This window comes from Mercenaria mercenaria, chromosome 5, assembly GCF_021730395.1.
Source record: "Mercenaria mercenaria strain notata chromosome 5, MADL_Memer_1, whole genome shotgun sequence".
NCBI lineage: Eukaryota > Metazoa > Mollusca > Bivalvia > Venerida > Veneridae > Mercenaria > Mercenaria mercenaria.
In genome coordinates, this window is record NC_069365.1 from 22,039,555 (window position 1) to 22,061,951 (window position 22,397).

At 34.6% G+C, this 22,397-nt stretch overlaps 1 protein-coding gene across 1 annotated transcript; it reads right to left on the reverse strand.

Annotated features, from left to right (window-relative positions):
* Positions 1–211: 211 nt before the first annotated feature.
* LOC123556613 (uncharacterized) lies at positions 212–6,722 on the reverse strand. The gene is made up of 8 exons (XM_045347483.2): positions 6,432–6,722; positions 5,761–6,090; positions 5,292–5,460; positions 4,765–4,937; positions 4,143–4,190; positions 2,796–2,978; positions 1,753–1,840; positions 212–1,241 (listed from the first exon to the last, which is right to left on the reverse strand). Exons 1-8 carry the CDS (start codon positions 6,457–6,459, stop codon positions 989–991), a joined length of 1,272 nt encoding a protein of 423 aa, XP_045203418.2. The 5' UTR covers positions 6,460–6,722; the 3' UTR covers positions 212–988.
* Between the last annotated feature and the right edge of the window lie 15,675 nt (positions 6,723–22,397).

Sequence of the window (22,397 nt, forward strand, 5' to 3'; positions counted from 1 at the left end):
ATATATCTAAGCTAGTGTCTAAATGCCCCTTTGTTTCATATGACATATATTATCAAGAATGAATAAAGTAAAACAAATACATCGTGTAATTATCTAGATCAACCCTTGAGATTCAGACTATAATAACAAAATGCAATATTTATCGGATGGAAATGTTTAATGCATTTAACTCAGTTACGAACACCCTGTTAATAAAGAACGTGATGATATGGAAGTATTTTTTTTTTAAATTATTTAAATTGTAACAGTAAATATGGCGACAAATCACAAGAAGCATGTGTGTTTTATAAACAGCCCCTGTTATACTAAATTCAACACAAATGCGATTTCTACGGAAAACAAATAACTAAAAAATAATTAACTTTAAAAAGAAAGCAAGACCTATAAATGTCTGGACAGCGGCGTTGGGATAATATAGAAATATATATTTTCATACATTGTTTTAATTCTCAAGAAAATGTGTCTTTATGTATACATATGCAAAATACAAATCTTTGTCAGAGTGCACCGACAATATACGTATTGTTTACCATCAATTATGAATTTTTGTTGTCTTACTTTGAATCGTTATAATGTATACATATTCAAACGATGTTGGTGCGCATTAGCCTGGGAATCCAGTCTGACATGTTAACATAAAAAAAATCGATAACAGCGCAAATTTAGTGGGTTCTTTACTGAATAGATATTAGGTATGATTTCTTCTGACAAAGCACGGATATTATCAACGGTACTAGTACTTTACGGGACATCTAATCTTAGGTAACAAATGATATCGTTATCATCGATAACGTTCATACAAAATCATTGTCTTCAAATCCTTAAATATCTCAAAAGTTTTTTTATATATATAAGGTTTGGTACAGCTGTCTTCTTTATATTTAGTATAAGCTTTAGATTTCATTCTAGTAGAGTAAGTAAGAACACTCTTGTATTCATGCCATTATTACACCAAAGTCCGTATACTTCTGAATTTTAACGTTTAGTCTTAACGATCCTCGAAAGTGTCAACTCGTCTTCTGGTTTTGTCATTTACCACCTCACCTTGATAAGCCATGTTAATCAAGCGCTCTGACATAACTTTAAGTGAGGGATCTTGTGCCTGGGCTTGGTAATCGGGATCTTCGTCTGCCGTGTCATATTGCATGTTTGCTAATAAATCCTGTTCAGGTGTATCATCTGGCACACAATGTAGGTAGCCGAAAGCAGCACTCCCTATCTCAGCGTATGAATGGCTACAGCTGTAATACAAAACATTATAAAACATCAGCTAGAGAAGTAGGTTATCTATTTCTTTGTTATAACTGAGAAGAGAAACTTTAAGAGACAAGTAATATGATTTTTTTACATAAAATATTTATTTATTTCTACATCATTATTGAAGTTTTATCACTTTTTCACTCCATTAGATGTATGCAACAGAGATGAGATCAGGCACGGCAAAAGGGAAATTTAAGGTGCTGCTTAAAATATAATAGTGTGACAGAACTGTGCCGTAAATGTGACTGAGCTTAATACTTTAGGTAAAAGCCACCGTAATATATGTTAAAATTGTTAACAAAAAAAAAAGATAACCCCCCCCCCCCAAAAAAAAAAAAACGCTAAATCTAAACACAAATACACGCTTTGCGTTTTTGTTACATATCTAATTGATGTTCGTGACAATTGTGATAAGTATATATCGGTATTCCTCATTTTGTTAACGACTTTGGCATGAGCTATATCTGATGCATGGATTATTATGATAATAACCTTCCGATGCTGTTATTATTGAAAGTGGTATCAAGGTTTCTTGTGTCAACAGCAGCAACGTCTGTGTTTGTTCTGCCTGGTCCGGCACCTGAAATTAGTCTTGATAAGAATTACCAGCGTATATGTGAACTACCCAGGTAAATACATATGAACTGTGCTAATTGAATGATTGCGGCATTTTTCTTTAAAGTACTGAGTTTACTAAATTCTGGTGCTCTAAATTCCGTTGTCCACATGTATCGCCAACAGTTTTAAATGCGCAGGCAACCTTACTAAACATTATTATTAAAGAACTCCTAATACATATACCAAAAATTAAAATAGATATATCTAAGTATAGCCCATTAAATAAATAAGTATTAATTAAAGAGCATTTATTCATATTTTAAAAGAAAAAGAAAATACATCATAAGCTCATTATTACAAATAAACCAACAGTCACAAATCTTCCACTACAAAAATCAGCTGCACTATCTACAATCACCCGCACGGGCAGATTAATGGATTTGTACCGGAGGCGGAGGTTGGTTGTGCCCCCTCGAAAAAAGTGCCAAGTATACCTCAAGTGGTGCAATCTGACGTGTATATATATAATTATAGCACTGATATTTTAGACAATGTCATCTTTTAAATTTGAAAATTAAAAAATGCAATTTGACAAAGCTATTGATCTAATTATTGTAAGATCTGCCGAGCTCCCGTGTAAAAATGGGCGCGCAGTTTTATACAAGATTTTTTAAAATTTTCTAATATATACATAAATGGAAAGATGACCAATCCCTCCGACGGCCATGTTATTTGACGAATCAAAATAGTTTGAAATCTTGGTAGAAGGTCACACAAAACTATTTTATACGCCCGAAGGGACGGACGGTCGCCGGACTGTGAGCGATCACAAAAGCTAACCCCGAGCACTGTGTGCTCAGGTGAGCTAAAAACTCGGGACAAAACTATGTTTGCATTAGTCAGTCGGTACCACCCTGTAAACAATATTCAATGAAGTCAAGGAAATATAGAAAATCATTCCGCAGAAATTGGCATACCGATACGCTGATTTCTTCTTCCTACATGGTGATGATGTATTACAAATATGCAAAGTCCAATTCCAAGAAGACATATAATTGACACAGACGGTATAACTGCATACAGTGTAATGGAGGTTGTAGATGTAGTAGTTTTCATGGACCGTTGTGTTGTCTGGAAACCATCATGGATATGGATCTCAGCTGGAAAGAATGTTAAAAGAATGGGTTTAAAGACAGTGCCTATGACGCTATCTGAAAGAAAATGTGTCGAAATCTAGTACAACATGACATCGATTTCTACTGTTGTTAATAAGAAACAAAATTCTGGGCAGATTTAAACAATACTAAAGTTGTGATGATACATGTATATGCATAATATTATAAACATTGTTCGATACAATAGTTAATTTACCTGCCATGTAAATAAATTTCACAGGTACTTATCATTATATATCGTATGCCCTTCCGGCTTCCCACACACTGTCAAAAATTGGCTGGTAAACATACTTAAACCTGATCCCTATCAGTTATATGCGACCAATACCAAACCGGATATATCCCATTATAGAACGATAAAGGCGGTTGTGATTATATAGATATATGTTTTTTTGGTTAGATTTAACGTTGCACCGACACATGATAAGTCATATGGCAACTTTCCAGTTTTAATGGTTGAGGAAGACCCCAGGTGCCCCTCCGTGCATTATTTCATCAGGAGCGGGCACCTGGATAGAACCAACGACATTCCGTAAGCCAGCTGGATGGCTTCCTCACATGAAGAATTAAATGCCCGAATGAGGCCTGAACCCATATCGATGAGGGGCAAGTAATTTTAAATCTGCGACCTTTACCACTCGGCTACGGAGGCCCCTGTAATTATATAGTGAAATATACTAAACAGCTTACACTAAATTTGTGACATTCAACCATTTTCTAGTACAAAATAAACTTGTACACTTTTAGACATTTAATGTGTAATTTTATTACTTTTCAAAACTGGAATGCTGTAGTAAAATAAATAAAATGTTATTATGTTATAATATTTAGATTCAGAAAATTTAACCCTTTGCCTATAAATATGTATCAATGCAACATTTTATTTAAAATTCCATTAAGTAACTTTGCGTAGCTCATGTTCTGAGAAATGACATTAAAAATAGTTTGCACTGTCTTTCATGGTTGACTGACTTGCCTGTTCCGTAACAAAGATATTTTGATTTCCTTCAACTTAACTGTGCAAGGACTGACAATATCTAGGATGGACACGCCGGGCTCGACGTTTCGACAGACGATTTACTTGAAAAATTGGTAGTAACATTGTTACTGACATTGGGACTAATTTCCTCATTTAGCATCTTATCTTACCGATAGGTCCAAAACATTGCAGTGTTAGAGAGCTTTCTGCATCGTTTGCTGAAATTACAGAAAGTGCATATACAAGCAGTTTCCATCTGACGTTTAAAATTGAAAGACTGAGTTTTAATAAAAAGATATATCTCGTCTACTATATTACAACGCTTTGAGTGTTAAAACAAGTCAACCTGCTTCTATCGCCTAATGGAAGAACACCCGCTGTGAATGCGTAATGTCGTGGGTTCGATTCCAGGCCGCGTCATACAAAAGACATAAAAAGTAGTACTAGTAGCTAAAAGGATACTGCTGGGACTGGTCAGCCCGGTATAAGTGTAATGTGACGGAGTGGGGTATCATGTCACGTGTCTACGGCGTGATATTCTAGTGAGGCAGCACTATAAAGATGGGCATTCTGTTCACTGCTACAAGTAGACACCGTCGTATATGACTGAAAGCTCATTGAAAAAGAGGGTAAACCCGAACGAACACACACACACACAGACACACAAACAGACAGACACACACATATTTATTCAAAACTAGGTTTAACTTCAATAAACAACATAGCAAAAAGAGTAACACAAATTTTATCATTTTAATTCGCACATTGTTGGACATCCAATAAAATATTTACCTGCTAGTTGTACCAGAATAAGCGCTTTTTCATCTTTATTCTTTGTTTTGCTGTTTTCAACAATAAATGTTTCCTTCTCCGGATTATCAGAAATTGTCATGTTCCTATACACTCTATCTTTGAAATGTTTTGATTTTGTTCCTATTGTCCTCGATTTAACCTTTAGATATTCCCTAAGAAAAATCATAAAGGTAGTAATGGTTCATGATATTAAAATTTCTATGTATTTAATAAAATTTTTAGTACTACTTAAAATTAATTACCATATAACGTAAAATCATTCATTGCTTTTTTATTTTTTCTTTCAAATCATTCACTGTTTGTATCCGTGTATCATTGAATGTCCCACGTGTACTGCCGTATGAACACATCTGCGGGGGTGACTATAAATTATATTCCAGTACTTAAAACATGTGTAAATATTTAGTTCTGCTCAAACTAGGGCTAGTTGCGTGGATGGCGACTTGCATTTCCACTACCGTCCATGAACAGGATCACAGCAAGTGAAAACGAAAAACAAAAACTACCTTTCAGTGGGGAAAAGCGTTAATGTAACACGAAACTTTCCTCTGTACTTTACATCACAGCTACAGGTATCGTGGATAGTGTTTTCCAGTCCATGGTGAATGAGAAACAAAGGGAAGGTGAAATAACGTGTGGTAGACATCTCTTCGCAGAAAGGTATAAATGCTACAGCTGAAAGACTTGCAACGATATTAATGATGGCAATCTGTTATTCTAAATCTATAGTGAGGTTATATATCATTCGAAGTCGTTGTCGAGTTTATCAGACAGTGGCTTAAGTTATTTTGCTATACATTGCTATAAGTTTACGAATGACAAAATAGAAGGAAATGTAGTATTTATTTATCTATTCTCCAAAGAATGCGAAGAATTACAGTTGTTGAAGCTGCCAGCATGTATATAACATTAAATAGACCGATATGTATTTGTTTTAATGGTTTTATTATCACAGAATTCTAATAGCAGATTTACCTGGAACACACGTGTACTTTAAAGCAATACTGATGGTTTCTCTCTGAGATCTGTCATAGCCAGTGTATATAGGTACTCTGCAAGATCTTTGACCAGAACATTTAGTAAGAAGTCTATGCACCATTTGATTTCTTACCCCGTATTTTTGGCCTACTGTATATCTCTTTGGCATGTCACCACAATAAGTAGATATGTTTGTCAATTTCATTTTAAAGATATCGACAATATGTATTTTATTACTCTCATCACAATCTATTGTAATGTTTATGCGATATTTATCCAACGTACACACCAGCAGACTGCCGAACACGCTGCCAGTTATTGCAATGCCTAGAATAGTACACATAGAAATATATCAGTAAAACACATTTCTACGATCGTATCAGTGACATTTGGACATACAAAATTATAATTTTAGAATTTGAAATGATGCTACGATGGATTCAAATCTTAATATTTAATTCCTTTATTAAAACCATAATTTGAAGGAAATGTTTATCAGCTAAATTTTATTGCGCAGTTTTTATCTTTCTGTATCCAATAACATATCGGTAACATTAAAATTTTGTCTAGTACGCAAACGCTTTTATTCTGACAAGAACAAGAAATAAAACACAAGTAACAAGGAAAAAGGTTGATGTTGAGATAAAATAAAAAAGTAATTAACTTACATATAAGTGCTGCATTGAAGCTCCTCATTTCGAATATCGAACGGGAGTGGAATTTCTATATCCAGCAAATAGTCAAAGTAACCTTGCTTTGACAGACACAAAAATCATTCATACACAACTAAATAACAGTCAAACAGTTTTTGTCATTACCTTTCACTTATCAATAACTATTTGTTAATAACTGGAGATAATTAATACGGCCGTGTAAATATGCAAAGGAGCAAGATGATTAATACTACATAATTATGTCCAACTGTTTATTTCCGTGTCTCATTGAAGTATCTGTCTACGATGTTACACTGGAGTGTGTCATTACTTATCTTATAATTTCGATCATGAACAAAGTCTATTTTTCTTTAATTTTCCACGGTAAAAGTTAGCATAGCCATCTGAGTCAAACATTAAAATTGAAAATGTGGTATGAGACGTTTTTAATAAAAACAAATATGCATTTAATTACAGTTACATGTTAATAGGTTAACAAAACTGATCCGTACATAAAATCAAAATAAAATCAAAACTGTCGTGTCGAAATTTTAAGTATATTTAAAATTATATGACATTAATCTGTCTACAAAATATTTGCCTAAAATGCGTAGTCATATGTCCGCTTTGCTCTTTGAAACAGCTCATTTCAGCTCTGCATTGCATTTTTATTTTCCTACTGTCCCGGAGTGACCGTGTTACATATACACGAATTTATTTTTCACTTATGCAGATTAGATAGATAGATTAGCTCTCGCTTGCTCGGATAAAGTTTAACTTCTGCAACGTCCATAAAGACATGAATAACCATTGCGGATACATCATAATTTGATTGACTTTTTTCCGGAAGTTTTTCTTGATTTCGCATCAAGTATAACACAATACACAATACAAGTCATATTATACATCATTTTTATGAACTCCAGAGGTTGAAATAGGAACTTAGTAAAGTTAATATTTATTGTCAATAAACAATAATACAAACATTTAAACATTTAAGGAATAATAAAACTTTTTCTCAAATTTATCAGTTGATAAAATATGGGCAGAAATTTGAATGTGTAAGAATTAAGTCACCGGTGTGTAGCACGAGTGATTTAATTATTCGCATCCGAATGATTGCTCATATTTCATTAACTGATAAAATTGTTGAAACATATTTATTTCGATTCTAACAATGCAAATAATTCGCATTTTACAGTATAACATTTTTAGCGTAATACGTATTTGGGTCATATGATGTTACAGTTTACCAACCATGATTTAGAGACTTACCCTTAGACCTCTTTACGCAAATAAAACAATGTGTTTATAGAGTGAAACTGTTGAGTGAACGCCGTTTGTCGATCATAATTTTGTCCATGTTATACCAGTGCAACAAACAAAAGGTTTTCAATTGTTACATGCTATATATGATAACACAGTCATGCATTTAACAGTTCTGAAATTGATTTCTTTGATTGTCTCATATTTCTAGATATTTTCCCCATACTTTCACACATATATACTGACGAGATAAAGAAACGCCTCATTGAAATTTGGCGTTATTTGTTTCCTAACGCTTTTAATTGTTGTGAAATGTAGTAAATCTACATGTACTCTGACCGACAAACACAGTGAACAAAAACTCGCGCGATTTCATTCAGCCATTTGTTCACTTCATGTACCTGGTCATGATTTCCTCGTGCAGTCCGTGCATGTAAACCATGTGGTTTGATTGAACGATTTTTGCACATGTACATGTGTAGTGCGACACACAACCATATTTTCAGCTATTCTCTGAAAAAAACATTAGTTTTCGTAATGCCGAGGCTGAATTCTGAAGAGAGGGCTCAGGTTTTGGCTATGCTTGAATGTGGGCGAACGCAGGAACAAGTTGCTAGACGTTTTAACGTCTCTCGTTCGACAATTGTGCATCTAATTCGACGTGTTAGAGACACGGGAACGATTATCGATAGACCACGTTCAGGTAGACCGCGTGTAACGTCAATACGACAGGATAATTATATACGTCAACGTCATTTACGTGACAGATTTGTGACGGCGCAATCTACGTCACGTATAGTTGTAGGTAACCGTGGACGTCCAATTAGTCGACATACGTGAGAAATCGACTCAGAGAACGCGGAATTACCTGTCGTAGGCCCTACCGCGGTCTAATTCTAACGTTACGCCACCGTCAACAACGTCTTATTTGGGCCCGCAACCATCGCGGCCAACGTTGACAGAACGTAGTGTTCAGTGACGAGTCGCGTTTCAACTTGTGGAACGCCGACGGACGTATCCGTGTCTATAGACGACGCTATGAACGCTACGCAAACAATTGCGTTTTGGAGCACAATCGTTACGGTGGAGGTGGAGTAATGGTGTGGGCAGCAATCAACCATAGGTTTAAGTCCCAACTCGTCGTTTGCCAAGGTAATCTCACAGCCAGGCGTTACATCGACCAGATATTACGTCATGTAGTTGTCCCTTTATTCCGTCAACGTCAAGGATTAGTCTATCAGCACGACAACGCACGACCTCACGTTGCACGCGTCACCAGGGACTTTCTACAGGCTAGAAACATTAATGTTTTACCTTGGCCGGCGTGTTCACCGGACTGCAATCCGATTGAACACGCATGGGATTATCTCGGACGGCGGTTACGCCAACGTCAACCCCAGCCAGAAAACGTCCGGGAACTGGTAGCAGCGCTGCTCCAGGAGTGGGCCAGAATCCCACGGTATCTGTTACGCAACTGGTGCGGCTCTATGAGGTGTCGCCTTGCTGCTGTGGTTGCTAGCAGAGGTGGCCACACGCGCTACTGATTTTTCTAATGCAATTTCTCCGACCGGGCTATTAAAATTCAAGATTTAAGCATAATGCGACAATGAAATGATTTCTTATTGACCATAAATTCTTGTAAAGCATCTAATTTGCGAATGAAATTGTTCTTTTCTAATTTTGAATCACGGTTAACGAAGAATTGTATACCGAGTTTGAATGAGGCGTTTCTTTATCTCGTCAGTGTATATGGATAGCAAAAATATTCTCAATCTCATCATGATCTAAAAGTTCTCTAAGTTCATCCACGTAACATCGTTAAGTAATTCATTTTCTCCATGTATACATACTACCATCGTATATATTTTGTTTATGCCGTACATGACTAGATACTATACAGTTTATACACAGTATATTCTAATCAATGTGAATAACTGTTATCCTTTTCAAGTGAATCCCTAACATGCGTTGAAAATAGGATTTCACTAGAAATAAACATATAAATTTTATATTTATAGCAAAAATAAAAATATGAACACCACATTATAAACATAGGCAATATATGAGCCTATAAATATCTCATTTAAAATATATCATTAAACCGATTTATAAGATTTGAAGGCAGCATGAGACGTACATTCTACACAATTATGTACCTAACGTTTATATATATTATTAAAGCTTACCATATCAGGGACTCGCTGCAATAATCGCACGAAGTTAGTAAATAACATCTCCCAGCCTTAGGAATTCTATGAAAATGATTTATTATGATAGCATTTGAATTACTGATTAAAGTAAAGTAGAAAATCATTTTCAAGAGAACAGTAGTTTAAGTTTTTAATTCTATGGCCTATGGCCAAGACAGAGTACTGTCATTTAAAATAATATTTTCGTTTGTCAATTATATAAACATGGCAGCATTGTCATTCTGATCTTAATTTTGTTTTGCTGTGACTCTTAAAGTCCCATAAAGCTTTCAATGTTTTTATTAAAGTGTATCAAGCAGCTGTCTATTCAGATATTTTGTATTATTACATGAATGGAAAAGCACGACTTTCAATGTACGTGCCGGAAGTACACACTTTTAATTCTATAGTATTATGTCTCATTAGGTATATCGCATGTTATCGTTGAAGGATCGATCCCGATTTTCTATTCATATAGTATTGATACTTGGAATATATACTTACACCTTGTAAATTTCTTGTGTATACATATTAATTTACATTTTCATATATAGTCAAGGATATGAGTGGTCAACTGCGTCAGCAGATAAATTCTAAAGACATTTTATATATTACATTTGTAAAATGTATACATGTGTACACTCTTACTAATGAAGAAATAATATAGTAGCTGTCTTTTAGGAAACTGGGAATATATTACTGTGACATATTAATGTGACATTTCATGGAATACAGTGTTTTTTTTTGTAAAATGTTAAAGCATATAATGACTAGTTAGTGTAAACATACAATGTATAGTAGCGGGCTTATTCATTTTTTAGCTTACTGAGTAGTTCATCATTTTATCTGCTTTGAATGATGGTTTAGAAAAAAAGTCTATATAAGTTGTTTTTTTCTATTTAGTAAATACTAATGTGAAAGCACACAGCGAAATATTACATCATTTTGATTCCTACTTCGATCACCATTTTCGCTGTCATTCTGGGTGCCATTTTTGCAGCCAATTCGGATCATATTTTGGTTAATATATTGAAGTTGTGACTTAGCATGAAGTTAAATAATTTGTTTCTGTATACTGAGTAAATGTATCAATCAGATATTATTGCTTTTTCATTTATAGATATAACGTAATAACTGTAGAATCTAACTCTATACAATAGAGAAAAGTGAAAACTTCACAGGTCGCTCAACACGACAAAAAGAAAATGTTGCAGGCTCGATTTGATTGAGCCTGTTCATGGACGGTAGTGGAAATGCATGCTACCGTCCACGCCCCCTAGCCCCGGGTTGAGCAGAACTCAACATTTACACATGCTGAAAGTACAAAAAGCAATTTAGAGGCATCCGCAGATGTATTCAAACGGCGGTGAACATGGAACTTTCAATGATACACGTGTTGAGGCGTGTAATTCCATGAAGAGCGGCGTTAGGTCCCCAGATAAAATAATGGGTTTGCCCGAAACGAGAAAACAATGGGCAAAAATAAACAAACTGGAATTAAGGAAGGGGATCTGAGGTTATGGAGCCTGCGTATCACAGGAACTGTCAAAAGACAAAATTAAAAAGCAGACACCATGTCCAAGGGGTTATTATACAATATCCAAGACTATGAAAGCGGGAGTATTGGAACCACCCAGGCCGAAATGGTAATGTTGAGAAACTAAACAGTACCAATAACACGACATAATAGTCGTGCTAAACAATCTGAGAAGATCGAAATATAAGGTGCATCTGAAATGCACTAGAATTACCCCACCCACTCTTGAAACCATACAGCTTAATTATAACACACTGGTTGTTTTTTTATTTGATAAAAGATCTAAATATTAAATGTTCGTGCTTTGGAAGCCATCTTGGATTTCTTTGACTTTGCATCCAGATGGAACCAAATGAACAGCTGTCCTATAAAGTAAAGACCCTTACGAACATTTTGATATATAAATGTTATTGTTGCAACACATAGACCAGTTACCCCTCGAAATATGCAAGTAATTTCAGCTGATTTGCAGTACTATATTTCGAACACAATACAAGATTTCTATATGATATCAATAAAATTTACATTTACATTTATATCCAGACTATAAGTCAAATGGTATTTCACACTTTTTATAGCATGCAAATTACAATTTATGCATGCTATTACACGTAAATAATATTTATACTGATACATATCCACTCAAAAAAAAATTCTAGCCATCATGTTGTCCACATATAAAATAAACGATCATTAATGTTTAAAATTAAACACAAATGCAGACAGGTAAACGAAAGGCGAAATCAAGTGATTATAAGCCCTAAACTGTATGTCTTATTGCAATGGAATACATGTTAATATAGAAACCAGGGGGGTGTTTATCTATTGTATGTTTATTGTACACTGTTTTATGTATATATCATATTTGTTTGCGTTTACAATACAGCTGGTATTGTCTGTTATCCTTCTTCGGTTTTCTGGACTACAAATATACACAACATTAAAATAAGCTGGCCACCTTATACCCTCGGATAAACGAAGTGTCAATTTTGAAAGATTTTACCTTTATGATATATTCGGAGCCTTTATATTAATAAATCCATGCCGATTTTAATTGAAAATTTCAAAATAAAAGATAATTTGTGAACACATGTATTATATTCTGAATGAGTGCAGTCACTAATCATATGTCACATAAATGCTTACGAGATTGAATTCCATCGGTTGCTCAAAGATCGATAAGCTGATACCACGAGTTACTTTGTCGTTTCTAGAACGGCTCTAAAGGTTTCTTGTGCGTGGCTTGCGGATGACTTTATCCATCTATTTACCAACTTCGTTAAATTCGTTAATAATTTGACAATCCGCTCTTTATAATACTACAGTGCAACCCAACCAGCTGTTATAACTGAAAAATGTCATACATGAAGAGATAAAATACAGACATGCCCTTCCAGACATCATTTCAGGCATTGGCCGCAGCCTTGGTTGAATCATTGACCTTCCGGGCTACCTTAAATGAGATAATTCTACACACAAAACAAGGTTGTAAATGTAAGTGATTTGAAGTCAGCGATCTTCACAACTTGGACACTGTCTTCTGAAATGAACATTCCTATGTTACTTTTTACATTTGCATTTTCAGCTTTCCGACACGATATCATGTAGCAGTATATGTATCAATAACAACCCCTTTATATATCAATAGCATTTCAATTGATTTCGCTTTCAGTTAGCTCACACCGGTCTGTTTATTATGGTAATGTTCAACATAGCTGAGACTTAAAGATAAATGAAGTACAGATTCTAATATGCCATCAACAATCTATGGGAAAGGAAACCACTTTTGGGTTTTGTATTTCAATGGCTATTTGAAAGACCATTTCAAATTCTGTCTATGCCAAGTAAAGTGTTGTAAGGGAAAACGTTGGCTCAAACCGTTTCATAAACCTCCAATTCATGACGTTTTCCCTGATAAGTGGGGATTAAATTTAGAACAAGAACAAAATAGTTAATGAATCAGGAACACGCACGCAGAAGTACTATTAAAATGGGATCAACTGGGAAACACAGAACACAGTCTAAAATCTGGAAAGTAGATTTGCAGTACATTAATCAAACGGAAATTAGATCCAAAACGAGCCTGATTATAAACCACAATGAAAGTTGAACAGTATACACAAATGCATACCAACCTAAAAAAACAAAAACAGAAAAAACTCACCTCGGCAAGATTTGGTTTCAAAACTTCTTTAACAATTTTTTTTAAATTTTTTGCTATTCATGATGCGATTTAACGAACTATGTGGAATAATGAACAAATACAATGAATTTCATGAATATTTCGAAACTGATTAACTCTCGTTGTCTAATTTCACATTGATGAGCATAGAACATGAATATAGTATAAACAGAATATCAAGTGTATTACTATAATATATATTATAGTACTTTCTACTTCCACTTTCGATTTGCTACAAATCACATACATTTAGCAATCCATTAGTATTTTAGTTACTGTTTCTTTTTTTTACTAATAACCATTTGTGTTAATGTGACGTTAAACTTAAAACCCATGAATTAACAAATATTGGCTATTAATAGCGGCCAATAAGAATTGACGTACAGAACATAATCGTTTCAGAATCGTTTAAGCTTTTGATTAAAACACATCTACAAAATTGCAATATCAATTTATTGGAAAGATTTTTAATTCTCCTGTACGTTTATTCTCTGTGGTATTCTTATATATCGTGTTTACCCGCAAAAGAACATTAAAATGGCAAATCGCACCGACACAGAGCCCTATTTAGCTGCTAAAGTATTGAAACTGTGTACAATCTGGAAACTTTGCATGATATGTCAAACATCTGGGGATAAATAGTGTGAAAATCATAGCGCTTATGAAAATGTTATTGCTGCGATTCAGCAGTGTGCTAAGTATGCAGATGGCGATTTCCACGAAATAGAAAGTCGTTTGACCGGGTATAGTATAGAATACTTGGCTTCCAATAGCGCATCTTGGCATAGAGAATGTTACAGAGACACGACAACTAAAGACAAACTAAGCCGTGTTAAAAAGATACGAAAAAATATTTTTACTCAAATAGTCTGAAAAGAAAAAACAAACAGCCTTTTTTACCAGAAGTTCTGTTGACCTTTTAAGAGACGAAGATTGCTTTTTCTGCCAGGAGAGTATATACAGGAGAAAGGCACTCGTAAGTATCCGTTGTTCAAAGTGGCAACTGACTCCGCGGGTGAGAATTTGCAACAATCAGTCCAAATGTTTGACAACGCAATATTTCAAATACGTCTTAATTTCGCTGTAGATACCAAAGACGCCCATCCAAATGATATCGATATCACAAAACTGTTGGGTAAAACATTGACAAACGTTCTTTTAGAGAAAAGTTGCTAAACAAATGCTCAACAATCAGTGGTATGTGCGTACTCTTCAGAAGTAGAATTTTGTCATATGTCAAAACGACCTTAACCAAAATAAAGTATTGAATATGGATGATCTTGCAGCCATGTACAAACATGTACGTCAGACAAACCCTGACATATTGAAAATGTTACGGAGTTGCTCAGCGCCAATATCTTTGGGTTGTTGTATAGCAATCCCTTAATTGCGTGCAAATAAATCTGAACGTGTTCTATTGACAAAACGAAAGATGTAGCAATTCATTTGTTGGAAGAAAAGCAGGGTAAAACAAACGTCCAAGAGCTTTTCTTAGCAGCTTAATTTCTAAGAAAACAAATTTTTGATGCTGAGCCTTGGTCTTTCACAGGATCTTGTGGGAAAGTCCATACCTAACTCATTGTAGATCTTTCTACGTTGGTTGTTTTTGGGTCCTTCTGCAAAAAGCGTGAATTATGATTTGAACACTGTCCTGGACAATCACATTCTAAATTCGTCCCAACATCTTATGCACTCGACCCTTACACGGAAGCAAACATCTACGAGTAAATCTACTGCACGTGTTCGTCATAACATTGACTGGCCTTTGCAAGCTGCAGTAGGTGTAACTGCACATCCAACGTTTAGAAGTAAAGAACTCATTGACTTTTTACACGGGTTATGAATTTCAGTAGATTGCTCTAGGGTTTTAGCCATTGAAGCTGAGCTTGCTAATGATACTATTAAACAAATGTTTTCAAATCAGGGCATCTATATTCCCAGAAATTTTGTACAAAGTCGTCATACATCTTTTGCCATTGACAATTGTGACTTCAAGGAAGACACATGTGATGGCAAGAATACGATATTTTGAACGTTTATCAAAAATTCAATGCAAGCACGAAAGACGAACTATCACTTTTTTGCTGCCCAAATAATTATAAAGGCAAAGACTAATGACTTGTCATACATCGTTGCGTATAGAAACAAAATAATGTCTTCCAAGATTAAGGTAGCTTACTTGGAAAGTTCTCACTATTACTTCATGCTGTTGACGCAACAAAGCGAGGTGCAAATTCATAACATATATTTCCGTGCGATACAGACGTGTGTATTTTATCCTCGAGACGATACGAATACTTGCCAAAAAGCTTTATTACGGGCGTTGGGGATAAAAAGCGAAAATTAAAACTTAGTGCTATAAATGAAGCAGTTGGTCTTGAAATTATTCAGGCTCTCCCAGCTTTCCATGCCTTTTCTTGGGCAGATAATACAGGTTCTTTATCGGGAAAGCTTTCGAAACGGCATCTAAATACGTTCAAACCGCTTTTGTAAAGCTTTCAAAGAATGACACAATTGACAACAAAGTGTCAGAATGTCTAGAAGAATTTGTGTGTACTTTGTACCAGCCAGGTACCAATATCAAAGAGCTCGGTGCTTTACGTTGGTGGATGTTTCGAAGAAAAGAGGTTGAATCTGACAAGCTTCCGCCAACTAAGGCTTCCTTTTTACAGGCAGTTCTTCGGATACAATATCAATGTATCGTTTGGAACAATGATAGCACTAATCTCCCAGACTTGCCCGACCCAGAACAGTTTGACTGAAAGAAAAGCGACGGTATTTATGTTCCTATAATGACATAAAATTCTCCAGCTAATGACACATTATTGCAGTTAAACAAATGCAGCTGCTCAAAATCACTATGCGGTACTACGCGTTGCAAATGCAAAGCAAACAAACTGGTTTGTACCGAATTATGTTCATGTGCAGCAGAGGAATATCTTTGTTCAAATACAAATAGCATAGATATAGATATCGACATGTACATATTACTTTATTGAATTGTTAATAACAAATAAAAAGCTACGAAAGTCTTCGAATATCAAGATTTCGGTATATTAAAAGTAGTTAATGTTAAAAAAGCGGGTGGGGTAATCTTTATTTCGAGTATTTCGCTGCATTTTATTATCATTTTACTTCTGTATCTTGTTCGGTATTGTAATTACATGGTATACCAATATTCCAGAATAAGAAACAATGATATTGTTTCTTAATTTTGCTATATATCCAACATTAATGTCGAGATACACAAAATTTCATTAACACAATTGGCCGCCATTTTGATTACGTCATGAATCGGTCCAGTCTCGGAACTCGAACTGGCGACATGTCTTCTTGTGATCTTTAGGTATTACTGAACAAGTTGGTATATGTCGCCATTAATCTTTGTTCCGATCGCACGGGATTTCCGTTTTGAATACACTAATATGAAAAAAAGTCAAGTAAGCAAGAAGAAATTCGCCAAAACTACAACAATACAGGAACCCTGAAACCATAGGACTAGTCTGTATGTAAGGATGCGAAAAAAATAAAGCATCTCACCGAAAACTGATGATGATAACGAAATAAGTGAATAAATTGTATATTTTAGCACTTATTTCGCCGACCCGCTCAAATGATATCTTCTCAGTGATTGCTAAAATATAGCTGGAAATTGTTTCGGTAATAGTTTATGTTTTTAAAAGATGGATTACATATAAATATTTATATTGATTTTCAGTTGTAGCGGATTTTTTTTTTATTTTCGTGAAATAAGTACCACCAGTACAAATTAAATAAGGGAATTGTGCAAACTTATATATTTGATTTCACCCTAGTAGCGAATATGTTATAGGGAAAATATACTTCCTTTTGTAATGAAAGCACGATACATTGTTTATTACTATTTTGAAGTATGATGAATCTATTAAAAGTAGGAGACACGTGGTTCACTAACTTCAGCTAAAAACCACACCTCTCCCTCCGTAAACAGAAAATGACCTATGTTGTTGTTCTTTTTTTGTTTCATTTTATCCATATGTTATTGAAAGCAATTTCCAAAAGGCTAATTAATGACCTCAATAAGCATTTAATCTTGACACAATATTTTTTCAGTTACATGTTATACACATTTGATATATGAGACACAGGCAAATGAGGGTATTTTATAAAACAATTTTCACACGTACGTACAAACTGTTATACATATAATGCATTCCTGTTCCGCACAATTTTAATTCTCATAACGCTTTGACAGTAACAATACTGTACATGATGCATGAATAGTTAAGTTTCCCTTTCAATATAATAATCAGGAAAATATATTTACATTCAAAGAAGGAGCTAAATAAAGCATTATTTTGTGTTTTCTTGTATTGCAACATGTAATTTAATCCCTGTAAAACGTACTACATAAAATATAACTTTATTTGTTCTTTTTAAAGTAGAAAGGTGACTTCAAGCTTAAGCGTACGATGATCATAATGCTTTCTTTATAATAAAAGAAAATAAAATGTGTACTAAATGGTATTTATTATTGCTTAGTTTATACCATATTTAATAATACTAATTTATTGAAGTTTGATTCAGAATTTAAATTTTAGAATTAGTCTAAATTCTGCGTTCTTGAAAACAACACTTAGTCTAGCATCGTATGATAGGTTTACCTTTGTACGGATTGTTAAAACGAATTTCGTATTGATCTGGCAACACTTTTACAACTAGACTGCCTCTCCCATTTAACCCTACCACAGATCCCTCGGTTTACGATTATAATTTTTCAGGTTTCTAAGTGCAGAGATTTACTGCAGACATCTCACGAACAAACATAGTTACATATAAAAATTTGCTACAGATGAATATATAATACAGACAGAAAAATCATGCTAAATAGATTAAGATGTGAATTGTGAAAGTAAATATTAATCGATTAGTTTACAAACAATGTATCCTTAAAATAATTGAGCAACAGGTATCCTACACAAGCCGTTTGGACCAGTAACAGAGTATACTAGTATCATGTCTCTAAGAAATGCAGAGCACTGTACGTGTTCATCGGTGTTGATTATAATAATCTGCATCTCTGTGTAGCCGTTGGATCTCATTCAACACGGGTAAAGCCGTCCTGGATATAATTATAGCTGATATGTGCTCTTTGTCCAATATAGTGTGAGGAATAACACTCAGTAGCGCAATTGTAAGGCTTAGGATAATTGCCTGTTTAGGTAACGCCCAAAGAATTAGATGAAATGAAAGTAAGCCTCCTATTTTGTTTTATAGATCATCAGAAAAAAACATATGTTTCAATTATCCATTTGCTTTTATTCCTCTTAAGTCACCCATTTTGAAAACAAAAGACGAAAGGAAATCTTAGATAGCTTGTTTTGATAGTAAGGATAAGATACCCTTAACAAACATCATTTAATTCCCGTATAATACTTGACAAAAACTGTAATATGTTTGCCAGTATTCTAGCGCAAGGTTTTCACAATGTTATGTCTGAGAACACACCAGATTTGCTTGATATGTTTATATTTTGTCTGTATATATATTCTTGTAGTTACATTGATGAGTTTCTTCAAACTTATATCAGCTTAATGAAGTGTTTAACACAACTGAATGCAAGTGCCATTTTTCAGTTGACAGGATTAACAATGTCAATGTTTGTTATATATGTCTGTCTACAAAAACAGCCTGATTGATACAGACTGAGTGATCTGTGCTAAATAAGTGAAACTATCTTAAAGGATTGCTTACAATATGTTACATTGCTTAAGAAAATATATTCTCTGGTTTCATTGCGATAGTTCTTTGCATGATAAAACAATCAATCCTTCCAGCTGTCATATACATGGTCCATTCTTTCCATATGTTCCGGAAAAACAAGTGACATTAGTGCCTTATAAAGTGACTGCGAAAACAAAACCTGGTTTGTATGCTGCTGATAGGAAGATAACATGAAAACAGATATGAGTTAAGGAACCAACTACAACATAAACGTGCATGTGTACATTGTCTAGTCTTTCATTCTATTACACACAGTCATACTGAAAAAAAAATGTTACGGAGTTCTAAAACAGACATATGGTGGAGAATGTTCTATGGTATACAGGATATTCTCGACCGGATCAAGGAACAATATTACATTTCTGATATTACTAATTGGGTCTCGGGCCATGTGCATTCTTGCCATGTCTGTCAGTCTCGGAGGGTCACCGACTACAACAGAAGAATGCCATTGTAGCTTACCCTACACACAGTGCCCAATTTTCTGTTTGGCCAACATTTAGGTATTGATAGCAGCGTGTATGCTTTCTAAGTACAAATATTTGTAGTGCCACTTTGCGTCAAAGATGCTACCAACGTTGAAGAAACTATTTTCAATCTGTACTACTTATTATGTTTGCGATTGTCTTTTATCTCCAAGGCTCAGAGTTTACAGTTTTTGGTTACTTGGGAGTTAGGCAAAATCTTAAAAGTTCCGCAACAGCTTTCCCCAAGCTTTGTTCACTATGGACGCTGTTGAGCGTAGTCACGGTACACTAACTGCAAGACTAACTCCTACATAAGCGAGGAAACGTACCAACTGGAATTTGCATGTTGATAGTGTTGTCTTGGCTTCGAATAACTAACGCTGTTAATGCTGGTTCAGGCTGCTCACCTGATGAGATTTCTCAAAGGCCCAATTTTTCAATGGTTTTCCAATGGTTTTGTCACCTCAACGCACATTTCAGATCATGCCCATACATGTACAGAAATATCTCAGCTCAAAGATGGACCTACTTGCACAAAAAGGGAGCCTGTTCATGAAAGCCTTGTTCAGTACCATGCCAAACTTACGACTCGTAAAATTTCCCAATTATGTCGCTGGGGACAATGTGTGTGTTACTGATGAACCAGGTGGTATAACCAAAAAGCTCAGAAATCATTTCACAGTACATGAAGTTACCAGTCCACACATTGTTACACTTTGGGATGTGTCCGATAATAGATTATAGACATTTATGCAATGATAACTTCATTTCGTACTTAATTGCCATAAAATGTGTACGTCATTATGATACATATTAGACATTTTGTGATTTTAGAAATTTAGCAAGGGAAGAATTAGTACCGATAAATAATACACGTTAAGGTGTTAAGTCAGTTATTTCTGTAGGTTCATAGATATTCACCATTACCTAACAAGTAAATGTTACCTTAACCTATATTTATTTACCTCGTACTGCAGTTTGCTTCGGGATGTTCGATTTATTGTTAAGACACCAAATTTCGTTAAGTAGAAGGTGATTATCGCACTTACTAGTATAATTATACATATGTCCACACTGCTTTGGCGCCTAGTCCTTTCGCTTTCACTTATTAGACTGTCCATGTTACAGTGTATTCTTACTTCTAGTCTTTACAACACTAAACCAATTCACCCGGTCTTACTTTCGCTTTCGACTTAAGATTGTCGGTAAATGAGTGAGCTGTAGCGATAATTGCCTTTCTTTATTTAAGGTGTCGCTATCAACATGTTTGATTAAACAAGAGTATAATATAAAATGAATAAATTCTATCTATTTGTTAGTTTAAAATACCTGAATGATGCAGTAAGCAAGAAACTGATGGATACCATGCTTGAAATCATAAAAACAAACTCCTGATTATTCACTAATTAATAGTCCAACACTAGAACAATAGAAAGTACCATCTGCATTCCTACAACATATTTAAAGGTCAAATTTTCATTATTCCTGGTATAAATAAACTCCAAATAGCAATGAACATTTTCTAATAGCCATTTTACAAAATATATCTTAGTAATCGAGATATTGGTTAAAATTAAATGCGTTTCTATTAGTTCTTTTTTACACGAATATGTTCATTCATAAAAAAGTGTAAACAAACAATTCAACAGGCTATAAATTCCAATCGAAACAACGAAACAACCACAAACTAACCAAGGACAAGGACCAACGTTATTGCTACTGTGTGGCATATTGCTGCTTTTTATCTCTATATATAATTGAAATAATCGATGCAATATACTTATAACTTTATCAATGAACTTTCATTTTCATGCCTCTCGTGGAACTTGTGGGCCTAATAACCATAAATTAATACGCGACCATTCGGGTTTCTCGACAACTATCGTTAATATGACGTCATATCCTAATCGTAGAGTTTATAAAAAGTACTTTTTTTTAAATATATGTTCACAGATGATTGATTTATGAAAAAAGACATAACACTGATTGTTTTATAATCAATATCTTTCATAAATTGAAAAAAAATACCGAAATTAAGGACTACCTTGTCGGCGTCAGTTTGTCGGTGTAACTGTTTCAGGGTGTTAACAGGCTGTGAGTGGAAAAAGTACGGGAAAGTTGTTTGGCAGTTTTCTACATTTCTTAAGTAAAGGTAAATATAAATCAGGTAATTCTTACGTTTTTCATGTGCATAGCTATGTTATGCTTCAATTACAACTGTTTATTTTCATCGATCGCATGTTGAAAGTTAAGTATTACCCTTCCCACCCCTGTTCGAAATGTAAACAAACATGTGTAAAATAATACACACATTTCGTGCAAGGATGGACTTGTTTATATTTGTGAAAAAGTATGGTGGCAGCATAGAAACACAAGAACTTTGAGAAGTGAAATATTCATTTGAACCACCTTCTGCTTTGATATTGAGTATTTAATAGTGTGACCTATTGTGTTATGAACATTTATCTATTGTATATGACTGTTTGAAAACTTAAAATGGCAATACATCGCAAAGAAAAAGCAAAAATAGCCAGGGGTGAATTTGGGCAGCCTGCTGGCATACGCTCCAGGTCATAT